The sequence below is a fragment of the Psammomys obesus genome, unplaced genomic scaffold (genome assembly GCF_907164565.1).
Source record: "Psammomys obesus unplaced genomic scaffold, mPsaObe1.curated_primary_1811, whole genome shotgun sequence".
NCBI lineage: Eukaryota > Metazoa > Chordata > Mammalia > Rodentia > Muridae > Psammomys > Psammomys obesus.
This window is the reverse complement of record NW_026592890.1, coordinates 7,446,817-7,463,328: the sequence shown is the minus strand read 5'-3', so window position 1 is coordinate 7,463,328 and position 16,512 is coordinate 7,446,817. Positions and strand designations below refer to the sequence as shown.

The window sequence follows — 16,512 nt, the reverse complement described above, 5'->3', positions numbered from 1 at the left end:
AGGGCCGCGGCATGAAAGGGGAAGATTCCGAGGGTTCCGCGATCAGGGCCGCGGCGCGAAAGGGGAAGATTCCGAGGGTTTCGCGATCTGGGCCGCGGCGCGAAAGGGGAAGATTCTGAGGGTTCCGCGATCAGGGCCGTGGTGTGAAAGAGGAGGATTCCGAGGGTTTCGCGATCTGGGCCGCGGCACGTGGGTTCCGCAATCCGGGCCGCGGCATGAAAGGGGAGGATTAGGATTCGGTGGGTGCCGCGATCTGGGCCGCAGCCCGAAAGGGAAGGATTCGGTGGGTGCCGCGATCTGGGCCGCAGCCCGAAAGGGACGGATTCCGTGGGTTCCGCGATCTGGGCCGTACGAAAAGGGAGAATTCTGAGAGTTTTGCGATCTGCGACTGTGCCGTGTGAGGGCTGTAAGGAAAGGGAAGGATTCGGAGGATTCCGCGATCCAAGCCGCGCGACTGTGCCGTGTGAGGCCTCTGAGCAAGGAGAGGGTTTGGAGGTTTCCGAGCAAGGGTGCGGCACAAGCCAGAGCTCAGCACAAGGGGCGGTGCGATCAGGGATGTGAGCGATCCTGGCCACGCGCAGGGCTGCAGCGCCAGTAAAGGAAGGCTCCGCGAAAGGGGAGGGACAGTTCCACAGCGGAATAGGGACCACGAGAGGGTGCCGCGCCAAGCAACGTTGCTGCACTAGGGTTCTGCACTGCACCACGCTGTATGAGGGCGCCTTGCATTGTTTTAGCTGCGATCAAGCTGACCATTGCGCTAAGGAATGCCCTTAACCCAGGGCGACACTCCCAAGGCTTGTCTGAGCTGCAGACAATGGGGCTAAAGGATGATGGACGGTCTGTCGGGTCACACCCGCAACCCCTTCCCCCCCCCCAACATTTCTCAGCGTATCCTTTGGTCCACCCATAGCCTCTAGTCTAGTCTGGGACACACGTCAAACCCCGCAACAACTAACCATAATGATCCTGTTTTTATAACCTGGAAAGACCTATCTGCTTTTGTCATCCAGGACTAATTATCCTCTCGCTCCCACCACCCACTATGGTCTTAAGCCTGGAGTGACTACTACAAACAGCTCTTTTAACAATCCTCTAGTTCTCATTACAACACTCCTATTCTCAATTTTAGACTAAAAAGAAAAAACGCAGTGGTTCTTATCACTTGGTCCAGAGCCCCTGAAGATCAATCAGACAGACCATTGTTCCCACCCAACCCCCCATCCCGTTGTACTGTCTCCCCCTCCCCCCCATACAGTTTTGTGTCAACCTGACACAAGCTAGAGTCACCAGAGAAGGAGTCTTAGTGAAGGAAATCCTCCATGAAATACAGCATTTTCTCAATTAGTGACCAATGTGGGGGAAGGGGACATTGTGGGTGTTGCTATCCCTGGTTAGGTTGGTGGTCCTATAAGAAACAAGCTGAGCATGCCATGGGAAGCAAGCCAGTAAAAAGCACCCCTCTATGGTCTCTGCATCAGCTCCTGCCTCCAGATTCCTTCCCTTTTTGAGTCCCTGCCCTGACTTTAATTATGAACTATGATGTAGAAGTGTAAGCCGAATAAGCCCTTCCCTCCCCAACTTGCTTTTTGGTCAAGGTGTTTAATTCCTCACCTCTAAGCCCTACCAAGTTCATAGCAGACAGGCTCTGCAGTTCCCATTAATCACTGAGGAATAACCACCAACATCTTTGTCCACTCCATATCCCAGATACCCCTGAGTACATTCCAAGTTCTGCTTTTCCTGGATGCAACACAGGAAAACATATTGCTGGCACTGGGCCCAATGCAGACCATCCCAGTTTAGCCTTGGTTTACAAGGAACATTTCAGCCCCTCACTCCCTACCAGATGAGCATGTTCTCTGCAACACTATATGGCTTGCTTATCTGCCTTTCCAGCCCAGACCCCTCAAAGCCTACAACCCCCTTCTGATCTGCAGCCTCCTCCCACTCCTCCCCTTTTGTGACTGGATAATTACCATGAACTTGGGCAGCCTTACTCTCTATGGGCCACCCAGTTCTGGGATCCCAATCAATATGACTAACTGTCCTCAACAAGAGCCCTGCAAATTTTCCTTCCAGCGGACAGGGATTCCCACCTCCTACCCTAAACAAGCTCAAGTTATAATAAACCCTTATAGCATAAACTCTAGGACTGACTGCTCAATATGGCTACCTACAATCCCTTGAAAACATAAAATGGATGGGGAGATACCTACTAGTCCTTCCTCAAATACTCTGATGTTGATTTTGCTGGCCCAGGAGCATGGGAGAGGCACCCTCAAAGGGATAGGGAGTTGAGTCCTATACAGGAAGTAGGGGGTGTCATCAGTGTGACATATTTGGGAGCTGATCAGGAAAAGAATCCACATGGGGTACCCACAACTTCAAATTTAGATTATACATCCATGGGCAAAGGGCCTCCTCCAAACTTTTACAATTGTCTCTAGTTTCTGCTCCTGTGAGTACAAACATCCAAGACCTAGACACCACAATGATAGTCACCCCTTCTTTAATCTCAATACTCCTCTCATAAAAAAATGGTAGCACTGGAGAATTCCAGCCATGCCTTGCTGTGCATGACCCAGAGCTAGGGAAGAGTTGCTGGATCTGTTTGAGGGCAGCCAAACGATATACACTGGGGTAGGTAACCAACCTAGCACAGAACAGCCAGGCAACTGTGCTTAGCAGTACCCCCTGATTCAGATAGCTGGAGAGGCCAAATGAATTCAGGACAGGAAACAAATTATACCCACTTGGTTCCCAAGGCAAGGGCACCAAATGGGACTTATCGGCACATCAAGACAGCAATAACATACACTTGCTAACCAAGAGGGAAACCTGCCAGTCTTCCTCACCCTGGACTTAAGATGTTTCCGGGATGTTAAGTCTATCAGTGTCTTGTCCATAACAACCCTGACCTCCTGGGGACGGACCTAGCAGGAACATCAGCCACTAGCACAGCAGTGATAGGGCTCCAACAGGTACAACACAGACAACTGACCAATTAGATTAGGGGAAACCTGACAGGCGTACAACAAGGTATAGTCAGCTTACAAAATCAAATAGAATCCCTGGCTACAGTGGTCCTCCCAGCCAGCAGAGAACTAGCTATGACTGCTGAAATGGAGGCATCTATGTCTTCCTAGGGGAAGAGTGCTGGAAAAATACATGCACCAATCCAGCCTATTATGGGAAAATGCTAGACAATTCATTATTAGAAAGAAAAAGGTAGGGGGAAAATACTTCTGGAAAGATACCTGAACCACATGGCAGGCCCAACTGTTCAGATTTTACAACTTAATTCTTTGGTCCTTGCCTTTTTAGCTGTTTCACCAAGTTCCTCCAACAAAGACTAAGTTTATACTACCCAGGGGGTCACCAAACTCTTCATGGCAGAAGGGTATCAGGCTTTATACAACCTGGAAGAGTCAATGTGCCCCACAACCTTTGAGACCATCACAGCCACCCCCTAGATTCTAAGGCCTCCAAGAAAGCAGCCTCCCAGAAACTATGACCCCTGTCCTTTTCCCCTTTACCTCCTGAGTCAGAAGAGTTAGGTAATATTCTCAGGCCAGGAGGAATTGAGTCAGGCTGTATTGGGAGATAACCCCAGGCTATTGAGGAATTGTTTAACCCCAGCCTTACCATCCCCTCCACCTGCAGAAAACCTGGTATGGAAAACAACTCAGCCAGCTCCCAGGTAGACCGTAAAGACAGCTGGAACTTCCTGATAGCTGGGGGGCAGGGAGGGAGGAGGTAACATTCATTCTCTCTGTTCTAATAAGCAGTCTCAGCTTGCTGAGTATTGCTGGAATCTGAGTACTCTCTGCCTCATTTTCTTAAAAGGCCCACCAAGATGTCCTATAGTACACTTAGCTTGGACTAAAAGCAATATTTGTATTTTGCTAATTAAAACAATGACTACTACAGTGACTGTTTCCAGAGTCCCATTTTCACTTCTAATCATGTCAAATTTAAGTCACATGGTTTATGGAGCTAAAGTAACTATAAATACAGAGGGAACCATGTAGTCAATATGGTTCTATAAATCCACTGTACCTTCATCTGTTCCCTCTACTCCATTATGCCAAACTGTCCCTGAGTGTTACATCAGATAGATATAGATACAGAAGTTTTGACAGGACTCAGGGGTTTCTTAATGGCTCTGATCAGCTGTATCCTCCTGAAAACTGCTATTCTGCCCACAGCTCAGCCTTGTCTATATTAGATCTGGGCCTTCCTGGGCTCATAACTAATTCAATAAATAATACAGCACGCCCTACCCAAGTCTACCTCCAAAACTCCCATCCTACACTAGCACAAACGGTGGTTCTTGGCCAACAGGGTCAACTGCAATCATGAATTCCTGCATAAGCTCAACTCTCTTATAATAAGAGAGTATGATAATAAGAAAGAATCTCTGAATAGGTTGACCAAAAATTAAAAAAAAACAAAAACAAAAAACTTCTGTGACTACGGAGAGTGTAAAATGTTGCCAATCCCATAGTCTAATTACAATTTCTTTTAAGGCTATCTTTAGCCACAGCACTACCGCACCCTAACCAGGCCCCTACACACACACACACACACACACACACACACACACACACACACAGGCAACAACATACACACGCAAAAAATTTCCTTGTCCATCTCTGTTTAAGATCTAACATCCTGATAAGCAGGTAACCCTTTGGGATGTACTAACTTAAGAAGACCCTAATACTCACCAATGGACAGGCCAAGAATGCTGTCAGCTAACATCTGAGGCCTGCAACCTGATTCCCTGTGCTTTTTTTCTTTCCCCCAATTGCCTTGGTTTATAACTTTCTTGCATCTGCTACTGTAAAACTGCTTTACATAGGAGCATGGAACCTAAGGCTGACATAGGCACCATCTTTCCAGGGCTTGGCCATTCATATTTAGCTCCACAATAAACTATCTCTCTTAGTGCCTCTGAGGTAAGAGCTGTGGTTTATTGTGTCAATAACGTGAAATCACAAAGACGTAAATATGAACCGTTCATTACTAATATACCCCTGAAGTCTAAAGCCATGGGCACAATCACTGTAAGCATGGGTTTTTCTGTTTCTCTAAGCTGATCTGCCTTTTAATCTAATTACCAGAAAACTAGTCCATTTTTAGCAAACTTAATTTTTAGATATTGATAAATAGCTACTGTTGAAATTTTAAATGCCCCCAATTTTAATGACAAAAAGATAATTACAATCAAATTTAGAGTAATAATAACAACCCCCTTCCCCTCAAAAGAAACATTTTAAAAAGGCAAAGAATGAAGTCATCAACAGGAGAAAGACCTCACAGCTCTCTCAGGAAGTGTTGATGGTCTAAGAAGAATGCTTAGATATGAAAAATAAAATGAGACTGGACACTACTGATTTGTACCATAACTAACTCATAACCTAATATGGTTACCACCTTCAGCTCTTTCCCTGTTCTGCATGCTACTCACTATGTGGAAATTATCTTATGTTATCTCATACTGGACATTTAAAGTAAAAAATCAAAGTGTGTCACCTGTATGTAGTAGCCAGTGGAAGACAGAGAGGGTGTCAAAACACCTGAAGGCGATGGTACAGACAGTTGTGAGCTGTGAGTTGTGAGTACAGCATGGGTGCTGGGGGGGAAAAAACCCTCACATTCTCTGGAAGATGTGAGCATTTTTGACCCTAAAATGTCTTTTACCGTTTTTAAGTTATAAAGCTCACCTGGGTGTAGAAGAGGTGAGAGGCATTATGTGAAAGCATGGCCAGGGGTCTACACAGAAAAAACACCTGTCTTTAACTTTAAAAAAAAAAAAGCTATTATAGAATGCCTAGGGGTTGGAGAGGCGGCTCAGCAGGCACAAGCACTTGCTCCTCCTCCAGAAACCCTACATCCAGTTCCCAGCACCATGTCTGGGGACTCAGAAACACCTGGTAGCTCTAGCTGCAGGGGTCTCATGTCTTCTTCTGGCCCCAGTAGACACCTAAACCCACGAGGCAAACTCACAGACAAATGATCTTTTAGAAAATGTCTGTTAGACACTATATTATAAACACGGAACTGTGCACATTGAATTTATCATGGGTCATGCCTATAGAAAAGGAGCTTTACTTACCCACTGATCGACAGGTTTTTGTCTTTAAGTCACACATACAAACAGCACTTGTCGGCCCACATCCGGGAATATCCACGTTTTCACAGACATTGATTTTATAAACTGCATTATTTTTGGAATCAACAGCTTCCCATGTGTAACTAGAAAGAAAGAAAGAAAACTTGTCACTGTCATTGATCTGACAATAATTAATGTCTCTCTAGTTTGTCATTCTAGCCATATTTGCTTTAACTTCTACAAACAAGAAGGCCCTTCTGTTAACCAAAAATGCCAAGTCAAATGGAGCATAAAGTTTTGAAAAGCAGCCAGGGTAGAATTCACCAGGCACTACCTGGGCAGGAGAACCTCAGAACACTCAAATCCACTCTTGTTCTGAGAACATCGACTTAGGCAAGCAACTGCCAGAGTCACGCTGTGTGGGGTGGGACTGGTCCAGTCACCCCAGAGTGCTGAAGATCCAACGGGCTTTTGTGTTTTATTTTATTTTGAATTATTATTATTTTATGTACATGGGTGTTTTGCCAGCATGTGTTTCTGTGCTCTGCCCCAGGAGTCCAGAGGAAGGTAACAGTTCCTCTGGACCTGGAGTTACAGGCACTTGTGAGCTGCCATTAGGGTGCTAGGAATCTAACCCAGCCAAGGTAACTGCTAAGCCATCTCTCCATGCCCTCCAAGGGATTGTTCTTAACTCTCAAGTTTCTTACTTTTTTTTTTTTTTTTTTTTTTTTTTTGAGACAAGGGGAACTTCTGCTGCCCCTGCCTCCATCTCCTGAATGCTGAGATTATAGACTTCTGCTGCCCCACACCTAGACATATGTGGTCTGGGAACCAAACCCAGGGCTTAGCTGCATGTTAGGCAAGCACTCTACCAACTGAGCTCCATCCCCACCCCAAGTTTTTTATTCTGATATTTATAATAATAATAATAATAATAATAATAATAATAATAATAATAATAATAATAAATGTATAAAGCAGGCCTGCTTTTGGTACAGACTACAGTTTGGACCTGAACTGATAGGACAGCTATTCTAAGAACTGTCATCTGCCTTGAAACGAGACAAGACCTACTGCAGGCTGACTCACTACAGAGCTCTGCAGAACCCACTCTAAATGCTATCATCAACCTGAACACCTGGAACAAAAATCATTGAGGTTTTTAGTTCTGTCCCAAGTAATTATTTTCAATCCTCTACTCTTCCCTCGGAGAATGTTTTGCCCATTCTACAAACCGGAGTTCATTTCTCAGCAAGAGTGAAAAGAGAAAAGAAAGAGAGTGGGTAAAAAGTTTCTTGAAAGGCTAAATAAATCAGACTTGCTGGAATAAGCCTCCCCAGAGGTGGAGAGGTGAGCCAGCCCCCACCCATTCCCAATTGACCACATCTGACCCTATGAATACTGCCTCACAGAAGTACCCAGAGAAGTTGCCAAAGCAACCAGGTACTGAGCCCCTCCTGGTTAGTTTATTTCCCAGGCACCACTAGCATCATAGGCAAGCAACTCTCCTCACCTCCCCCCATTACCCCCTTTGCCTAAAAGCAAAGGTGTTAAGAGCATCTGGCAGGTGACTGAGTGTCCTGGAATTTGTGGCCACTAAGATAGTACAAACCTGAAAAACCGGTTACTTTTAAGTGCTGGGCCTTGGGGTGAAGTCAGGCTTTAAAGCAAGAACTGGCTTTTCTTTGGGGAGGGGGGGACTTAATTTGTTTCACAGTATGTATTTTTTTTGGGGGGGTGGAGTCTGAAACTTGTAGATATCCTTCTGCCTATGTCTCCCCAGTGCTGGGATTACAGATGCCCAGCCAGAGGGCTTCTTAAGTACTCAATGAGAAAGGCAACAGGTACAGAATGACAGAAGTTCCCAGGGCCCCTTCAGGGCCCATTTCAGTTAAGGAAGGAAAATAAGTAAGTACGAACAATCTCTGTTGCAAACTCTGCCAGTGGAGACAAGCCAGTGATCACCAGCTATGTCAGGCTGGGAAATCTAAACTGTAACTTACTCTGAGCCCTGGCTGACAAGCAGCATCGACTTGGTCTGAGCTGGAGGACTGAGGACTCAGCAGCAAGTGGGGAGGCCACTAAGGTGGGACAGCCACGCCCCATCTGCATTTACCTGAAGCAAATGAAGGCCACAGCACATAGAAACTTTAGCTAGTGATTTGCAGGATATTAGTACATTCCTATTGTTATGGTGTTACAGTGAAAATGCTAATTTGGGACCTGTGATTAAGTGTTTCAAAGCTGGCAGGCAGTTCATTGAAAATTTTAGCCTATTGTATCATTACAGCTCCTTACAGTCTAAAGAAATCCAAGTAGAAGAGAAATGAAAAGTGTGAAGTGAGCTGCACAGAAGTCAGAAAGAACAGGCTACTTTTTTCTATTTGTAGCTCATACAGATTTATCAAAGTGGAAGTGATATAAATAGGGAGGGCAGATCCTATTACCTACTGAAGTCCTTGAACAGATTTTCTTTGGAAATGAGCAGCACTCCGTAGGCAGATGCCCTCAGCGCCATGAAACTCAACCCACAGCTCCTGGGGGCCCCATGCTAGCTCAGCTGAGTTGCCTCACTTAAGAGCAAAGGAACGATTGCACTGTCTTCTAAACTGAAACCTATCACCCTGCAGGCTGTTAACACTTGAATATTATGTCTGGCACAGGAGCACCATCACGCAACTGAAATAATGTGTCAGGAAACTCATGGGGGTTAGCTCTGCAGTATAGTAAAGGTGAGCTAACTGGATACATGTGCCCTTGTAACATGTAACATGGCAGTGCTTTTGGAGAAATGCCATGTCTGTAGGGCTGGAGAGATGGCTCAACCATTAAAAGCTAGGCTCACAAGCAGAAAGATGAGAAATGCCTTTTTTATAAGAGGCTGCATGTCTGAAGCCAAGCATGATGGTGCAGTGGAACACACCTGTTATTCTAGCACTGGGGGTGTAGGAAGGAGGATCGTTAGTTCAAAGTCAACCCTGGCTACACAGTGACACCTAGCCTAACCTGGACCAACTAAGACCCCATTTCAGGCCAGGCATAGTGGTCCATGCCTATTTAATCCCAGTGCTCAGGAAGTTGATCTCTGTTGAGTTTGAAGCTAGCCTGGTCTACCTTAAGAGTTCAGGTCAGCCAGGGCTATCCAGTGAGATGAGACCTTGTCTCAATAAAGAAAAGCAAAGAAAAATAAACAGTAGAAGTCACATTTGAAATTATAAACTAGATGACTTTAAGTTTCTGGCAGGCCAAAGGCCAAGCAGCCAAAATGGCCTAGGCTGCAACCATTCTTAAAATGGAATCTATAAAAAGTTGAAAAATCAGCATGATCATATTAACCCAAGAGTAAGGGCACAGAGACTACAGTGTATGGTTATATCTTTGAGAGACAATAAACTAAGCATGACGTTTGTCTTTTAGAAAAAAAATTAAAATTCCATCCTGTAACAACAGTTCCCTGCTAAGCAAGTAAGGCACCTGAGCTGAGAGGCCCCCAAAGTCCACCCTCATTCAAGTTTACACAAGACCAATCCAGGGCAGGCAGGGAGGACAGCTCTCTAACACAAACAGGTAACAAAGCCTTAAGTGTGAATCTCTTAACGCAAGGCTCTGAGAAAACAGCCAGCAGTTGTGTGAACATGAGGTCTCCACTCACACCCAAATAGTAGGCAGACTTGCTACAGCGGCACAACTAAAGCACAGGAGTGAAGTCCAGTGGGCATGCTCACAGCTCTCTACTGTTAACTCAGGCTCCTCACTGAGTTCCATCTTCTTTGAGGACTGCAATGGAGGAGGTGAGGCAGTGAGAAACTGTAAAACCCAGAGTCAGCTTGAAACACAGCCTGGAATCCCTGCCCTCTGTCCCAACCCTTGCAAAATTCAGTCACTCTCCTCAAATGAAGACATCCAGTTGTAGCCAGAACTGCTCTTCTGGGGAAACCCTGGTTCTGAAAATGAGCAACAGTCCCAGAAGTGGCAGCGGGTACACCTATAATCTCAGTACTCAGGAGGCGGAGGCAAGGGCATCATTGAGCCCTGTTAGGGCTAAAAAACAAGACATCACTTCAAAAAGGAAACAAAGAAAAGCAAGCCAAAACCCCAATTGCCCATCTAATTGTAAAAACTAGTTTCTAGGCTCACTTGCAAAAGCTCCAGTTATAAATTCCCCATGCCAGAGGCACAGCTAAGCCACAGGATGTGAGCACAGGTACACAGTGTCTGTGGCCTGACACGCTAGTCCAGAACATAACTCCTGCCTCCAGAACCCAGCCAGCAGGGACAGGATAGCCCACAAACCGCTTTTCCAACATGGTATCTATTTATTTCTTGTGTAGAGAAAAAGATTCTCAGCTGAGGACATAGCTCAGCCGGTGTATATAGTGCTAACCTAGCATACATGAGTCTATGGTGGTTTGAATGAAAAAAAATGCCGCTAAAGGCACATGTATTTGAACATGTGATTTCCTAGTTAGTGGTGCTCTTGGGCAAGTTATGAACTGTTAGGAGGTGGAGCCTTGCTGAAGGAAGCTTGTCACTAGGGGGAAGGCTTTGAGAGTTCACGGCCATACCCAGCTTCCAGTTTTCTCAGAACTCCCTGCCTGTGGATGGAATGCCTGTGAAGGGAAATGTCTCTCAGTTTCTTGCTTCAGCCATCTGCTGCCTTTTCCACTATTAAAAAGTCTCCCTCTGGAACCCTAAGCCCAAATAAACCCTTCCTTCTGCAAGTTGCTTTTATGGTGTTTTATCACAGCAGCAAAAAAGTAACTAATCCAGAGGCCCTGAGTTCCATCCCAAGTACCACACAGAAGTAGGCTCAGTGGGATATGCCTGTATTCCCGGCATGTGAAAGGTAGAGTCAAAAACTCAAGGTCACCAATAGCTACAAAGCAAGTAGAACATCATACTGGGCTATATGAGACACTGTCTCAAAAACATTAGAAAAATGGTGATTCTGGGACACAAAAAAATGTCTTCTTTAATTAAGTTCTTTAGTCTAAGTCACCAAGACCTGTCTACTTTTCTGGCCACAGCCACCCTGAAGTCACCTGCACTTCAGCTCCAGGGAACTACTATTCACCAAAAGATTAGAAAGGAAGCCAGGCTAAAGTGATAGCTAAGCCACAGAGTTTGCTTGCTTCATACTAACATATATGAGGCCCCACTGGGCTCTGTGTGTCTCAGAACATGGCTCCTCTCAGCACTAACCCTAAGTGAGATCTAACCCATCTGGCTCCATCTTCAACTCTCTTGAATTCCTCGGCTTAGGAGGCAAAGCCCCATGCCTCAGAAAAAAATCTGACCTTACCTGGTGTCACCCCACTGTGAAGTGGCTAAGCCAAGAACAAACCCAGGTTGCTGAGCACCAAACATAAGAGCTCCACTGCTAGGATCAACCGTCCCATGTGCTCTAAATTTTTAACACATTTTAAATTTTTCAGAAAATATTTAGTTTCAATGACAGCACTGAAAAGCTCTCTAAAACTTTACAGTTCAATATTGTTGCACACACACAACCAGTAAGAGGGCAGATGTGACACAGTCCTAATTCCTGCTTTACCTCACAGCCAGCCGTGCACACTACAGTTCTATTCAATAACACATTAAAATGTGCCTTTATAGGCACATCTGAGTTATAAAACCCCCTCCCTTTCCTGCGTATGATGTCAAAACTCATAAGGATCTTGGAGAAAGGCAACTTCTCAGAATGGATGAGCCCATCTTAGAACTGGTGGCCTCCATCAAAACCCTGGGAGCAGCACTGAGGTCCATACCACATGGTACTCAAAAGTAGGCTACTTGTGCGCTGGCCTAGATGCCAAGCTACAAAAGCACCCACAGCTCTCAGACTCCTCAAAACCAGCAGGGTTCCTTCCCTCAGGCCTGGCTATTAAAGCCTAAGCTGGTGAGTTCTGAGAACAGAATGCATCCTCTTTACTGATCTCAGACTCACTCTGGCTTCTTCCTTTTTAAATGGACTGTATATCTCAGCAGTCATCAGTAACTTGGGAATACCAGACACAAACCAACAGGCCCAGCAAGAAAAGGGAAAGGGCAGATGTCACACACATGGCTAAGTGTGTGATGAGCTATCCCTGACTTTAAAGTGCATGTGGTGGCTGAAACTTCCTCAACAGCAATGGTCGACAGTGTAGAAGCACATGAGCTGTCCTCCCCTCACTAGAAAAAAAAAAAAAAAAAAAAAAAAAACCAGCACAGTTCACTCTGAGGAAGATCTCCAGAACTTCCCTGGGACCCACATGGTGGAAAGAAGCCATTTCCACATTAACATCTGACCTCCACACATGGGCCATTGTAAACACATATCACATACACAATAAATAATAAATTGTTTTATTAATTATTTTTAAAATTATACACAAAATCACACACATAAACTTAAACCTACAAGCCAGGCTCAGTAGTGCAAATGTCTATTAGTTCAGCACCTCTATAGGACACAGATGCCTACTGTGCATAACAGAGAAACACAAGGCACTTTTGTGTTTGTGTTTGCATGTATGAATCTGTAATTTGTCTTCCTCTAAATAAAACAGTTGGTGAGACACACAAAGCACAGTCAATAGCTGGGTATTTTCTAAATCCACAATGAGCACAACTCTGATTCTTGAAGACAAAGAACTTCCAAATGTGATTCTGCTTTGGGGATATGTACCTGAATCCTGCAACAGGGCATTCAGGCTGACACCTGCTCACCATTCCTTACCACCAGTATCTCAGCTCATATGTTCAAATGAACTCATACTAGTCTGGATCCCAAATCCAGACTAGTCTCTACTGAGAGATCAAGAAGAGACAAGACAGGGTCCCTAAAGTACCTACAGCAAGGCAGGTAGGGGAAAGTGGACCTTGTGGGCTGTGTATTAGGGAGACAAAATCTGGCCTGGTAGGGTGACCCAACCCTACCAGACGATGACACTGGGAAACACATGAGTTTGACACAGCAGAGCCCAGGATTGTATAAGGAAGTACTTCACTTCCTGTTCTAACCAACCCACAAGACTGTGAATAAAGACATTAAGCCTGCTCAAAAGGAGAACTCTGCTTTTCCCAGAGAGCTCTGGAAGCAGGAATCAATTGGGTAAGGGGGATCTAGCCTGAACCCCTAAATAAACTGTGACACCTAAGTCCATTTTCAGAGGCTAAGGGGCCAGAGCTGATAGGCAACCAGGGCCCAATAATGTTTCTGAACCATGTCATGAGTGAACTATAGCAGAGGCAGGGTGGGAAAGAGGGAGCGCAAGAGTGGAAGAACACAGACCTGGGTTTGAACCCTGCCTGTGCACCCCAGCCTATGAGCAGAGTGGAATTCATATGCTCGCTGAACCGCAACTTCCTTGTCTACAAACCGAGCAAACCCAAAGATCACGAATAGGGAGAGAGGATCCCCAATGAGGAGCACAGAAGAGAGCCCTGTGGTCTAGCCCAGGACTCAGATGGCTTAAGAACTGAGTTCATAAGATAGACAAGCTGGTTTGAAAAGTGCCACATGACACAGGCAAGGGTCTGGGGGCGGGGAGAGCAGGCCTTTGTCCTGGGCATTGCCCAGGAAGGACATGGTGCTGATGAATTTGGGCCTCCATTAGAACCCAGGGGCACTGAGAAATGGCACATACATGCACGCACAGTGTTAGTCAGGCTCTGCATGGCTATGATAAACATGTGACAGACAACTGAAAAGTGGAAAGATCTACTCTGCCTCTTAGTTTCTCTACATGGTCAGCTGGCCCTATCACTAAACATTACACTAAGAGGTATGTGATGAGAAAGTCTAGTCACCAGACATGGGGAAGAAGGGAGAGTAGGACACATGGGACAAGATGGCCTCCAAAGATGCACCCTGATGATACCATTCCTTCCAACGAGGCACCACCTCTGAAAGTTGCTACCTTTTCCCAATCATGCTATAAAATTATGAATGTTTGTGAATTAATCCCTTGATTTGGTGAAGGCTCTACTGACCCAGCCATTCTCAGTGACTTTATATACCACTAGAGACCAAGGGTTCAAAAACATAAGCCTTTGGGAGAGAAGGAACACTTCATACCCAAACCAGACACAAACATCAACTGGGTGGAAGGGAATTATACAGGACATGCATGACCAAGGATAACAAGACGCCAGATCAAAGAGACAGACAGACAGCTTCTTCCCGACTGTCTCCTCAGAACAGCCAGCAGCCGAGCCTCCCCAACCCGAAACTATCTAAATCTAACCACTAGCACCACAGAGGAGCCTCTGCCACCACGGAGAGGCCAGGTAAACCTGAACTTCTGGGTGGCACAGGAGCTAGGACTCTCATCCTCAAAAATTTCACTACATTAGACAATGCCTGCCCTCACAAAGGCACCAGGAACCTCCCTTGAAACTGGGTTTGCTCAGCTCAAGTCCTCCACTTGGGCTGCAGACCAAGATTTGAAGCCTCAGTCTTACTCCATCCATGTGGATTTCCTGTGTCTGTGTAAACTGGTGTATTCACCTATAACTGGGATTATTTTCCCACCCTAGACAGGAATGACATGGATGCTCTCTTGCTTTACCCCTAACTTCAAGAAAGAAAGAAGTCCATAACAGGGCTGTATTAAAGCTCAGTGGTCAAGCATTTTCCTCGATGGATTTTTAGCCTAGGTTCATCCTTAGTACCAAAAATAAGAAAACAAAGATCTGTGATGGGAAATGGTACACAGAATCCTTGTTCAAAAAAAAAAAAAAAAAGGTATTAGGATACTGCTTAGTTGTAGAGCACATGACTACCATGCCCAAAGCCCTGGATTCAATAATGCCCAGCACAGTATAAACCAGTATTGAAATGCAGCTGTAATTCTAGAACTAAACAGGTGGAGACAAGAGGGTCAGATGTTAAGAGTCATTCTTGGCTACATACCAAGTTCGGTGCCAGCCTGGAAAAAAGACTGTCTCAAAGTGAAAGGGGGGGGGGGGGCAGTGTATGGCACAGGCTTCATTATGTAGATGCAGGTTGTCTTTGAAGCTAAAACCAGCATAGCACCAACTCAAAACTTCTGCTTTCTATCAAGGCCCCAATTTGAGGGGAACCTGACCACAGGGAGGGCTGACTGGCATTTTAACTGCTAGGCAGTCAGCTCAGCTTATTAGTTTGTGATGCTAATGAGGCAACCAGGGACTGCACATGCTATTTCTTCACAAAACCAAGTAGGTAGACCAAGGCACATGCTTGCAGTCCCAACAGCAGGCTGAGGCAGAAGGACAACCTTGAGTTCAAGGCCAACCAGGAGGGACCACAGTGTCCCAGGAGTTTTGTCCCAAAACTCCTGCTCTGCAGGTGCTTGGGTCATGCCAGGGGCTCTAGACTGGGCAAAGGAAAACACACAAGGCCCATTCCTGTAGATCCAGAGAACAGCTGGACCTCACCTAGAAACAGACTCAGCCAGGCACAGTGGTGCACACCTGTAATCCCAGCACTCAGGCAGGCAGACGCAGGCAACTCTTTTTTGAGTTTGAGGCCAGCTGGGTATACAGCCAAGGCTACAGAGAAACCCTGTTAAGAATAAAACCAAAAAAGAAATAAAAAGAGAAAGAAACAAACAAAACACCATAAACTCACACTTCAGCAATGACACCGTAATCACTTAACCCTGTCTCTTCCTCAAGGAGCACACCAACCTCCCCAGTTTGGGGAGACTTTTAAACTACAGAGCATGGATGTAACTTAATCTGTAGTTCCCAAATCAGAAAGTGACCAACCACAGCACAGAAGAGGCTTGCCATGCCCTCTGCCCCAGCACAAGCCACTTCCCACTACCTCCTGGCAGCAGGATGTTACCACATCTAGGGACCTGAAAGAAAAGATGGTGCTCTGCACACCTTCAGAACTTCAGTCAGAACTTCGGGTTTTTGTTTGTTTGTTTCTGAGTCTCACCCCTTTAAGTTCAGGCTCGTCTTCCTGCCTCGGCCTGCCAAGTGCTAAGATTGCAGGGATGAGCCACTGTACCCAGCTTTACAAATTCTACATCTTCCTGATCCTCCAATAGCTCCAGAGTCATTACAGTCACTTCTGGGACTATTTGACATCTATTTTGACATCTCTCCTGCCCAAACCCACATGAAGTTGGTCAGATTACTCCCACCACACTGACCCCTTTGGTCTCAAACAGAGCCTTGGTCTCACAAGGCTCTTCCCTGTCACATGCAGTTGACCCCTTACTTCCTTCCAGGCTCCCTTTACAAAGAGCCTTGGCATAGAGGACCCTTGTTGTTGAGCCCCCACCCTTGCTCCCCTTCAAGCTCCTCAGTCCTCTCCTATATTATTAAGGGATGCCAAGCCCCATGATACCACTGGCTCCCACTGCCTCCTAGCCCCATCAAGCCACTGGCTCCCACTGCCTCCCAGCCCCATGATA

The 16,512-nt window shown here is 45.8% G+C and overlaps 1 protein-coding gene and 1 long non-coding RNA gene across 4 annotated transcripts in view; one reads left to right on the top strand and one right to left on the bottom strand.

The window, feature by feature from the left end:
- LOC129683291 (uncharacterized) overlaps nucleotides 1–16,512 on the top strand; it is a 67,685-nt gene that overhangs the window by 1,077 nt on the left and 50,096 nt on the right. The gene's annotated exons all lie outside the window — the stretch shown is intronic.
- Igf2r (insulin like growth factor 2 receptor) overlaps nucleotides 1–16,512 on the bottom strand; it is a 93,511-nt gene that overhangs the window by 67,584 nt on the left and 9,415 nt on the right. Inside the window, exon 2 of the mRNA XM_055615924.1 lies at nucleotides 6,122–6,261. Within this exon, the coding sequence (XP_055471899.1) occupies nucleotides 6,122–6,261 (140 nt within the window). The remainder of the gene's footprint in view (nucleotides 1–6,121; nucleotides 6,262–16,512) is intronic.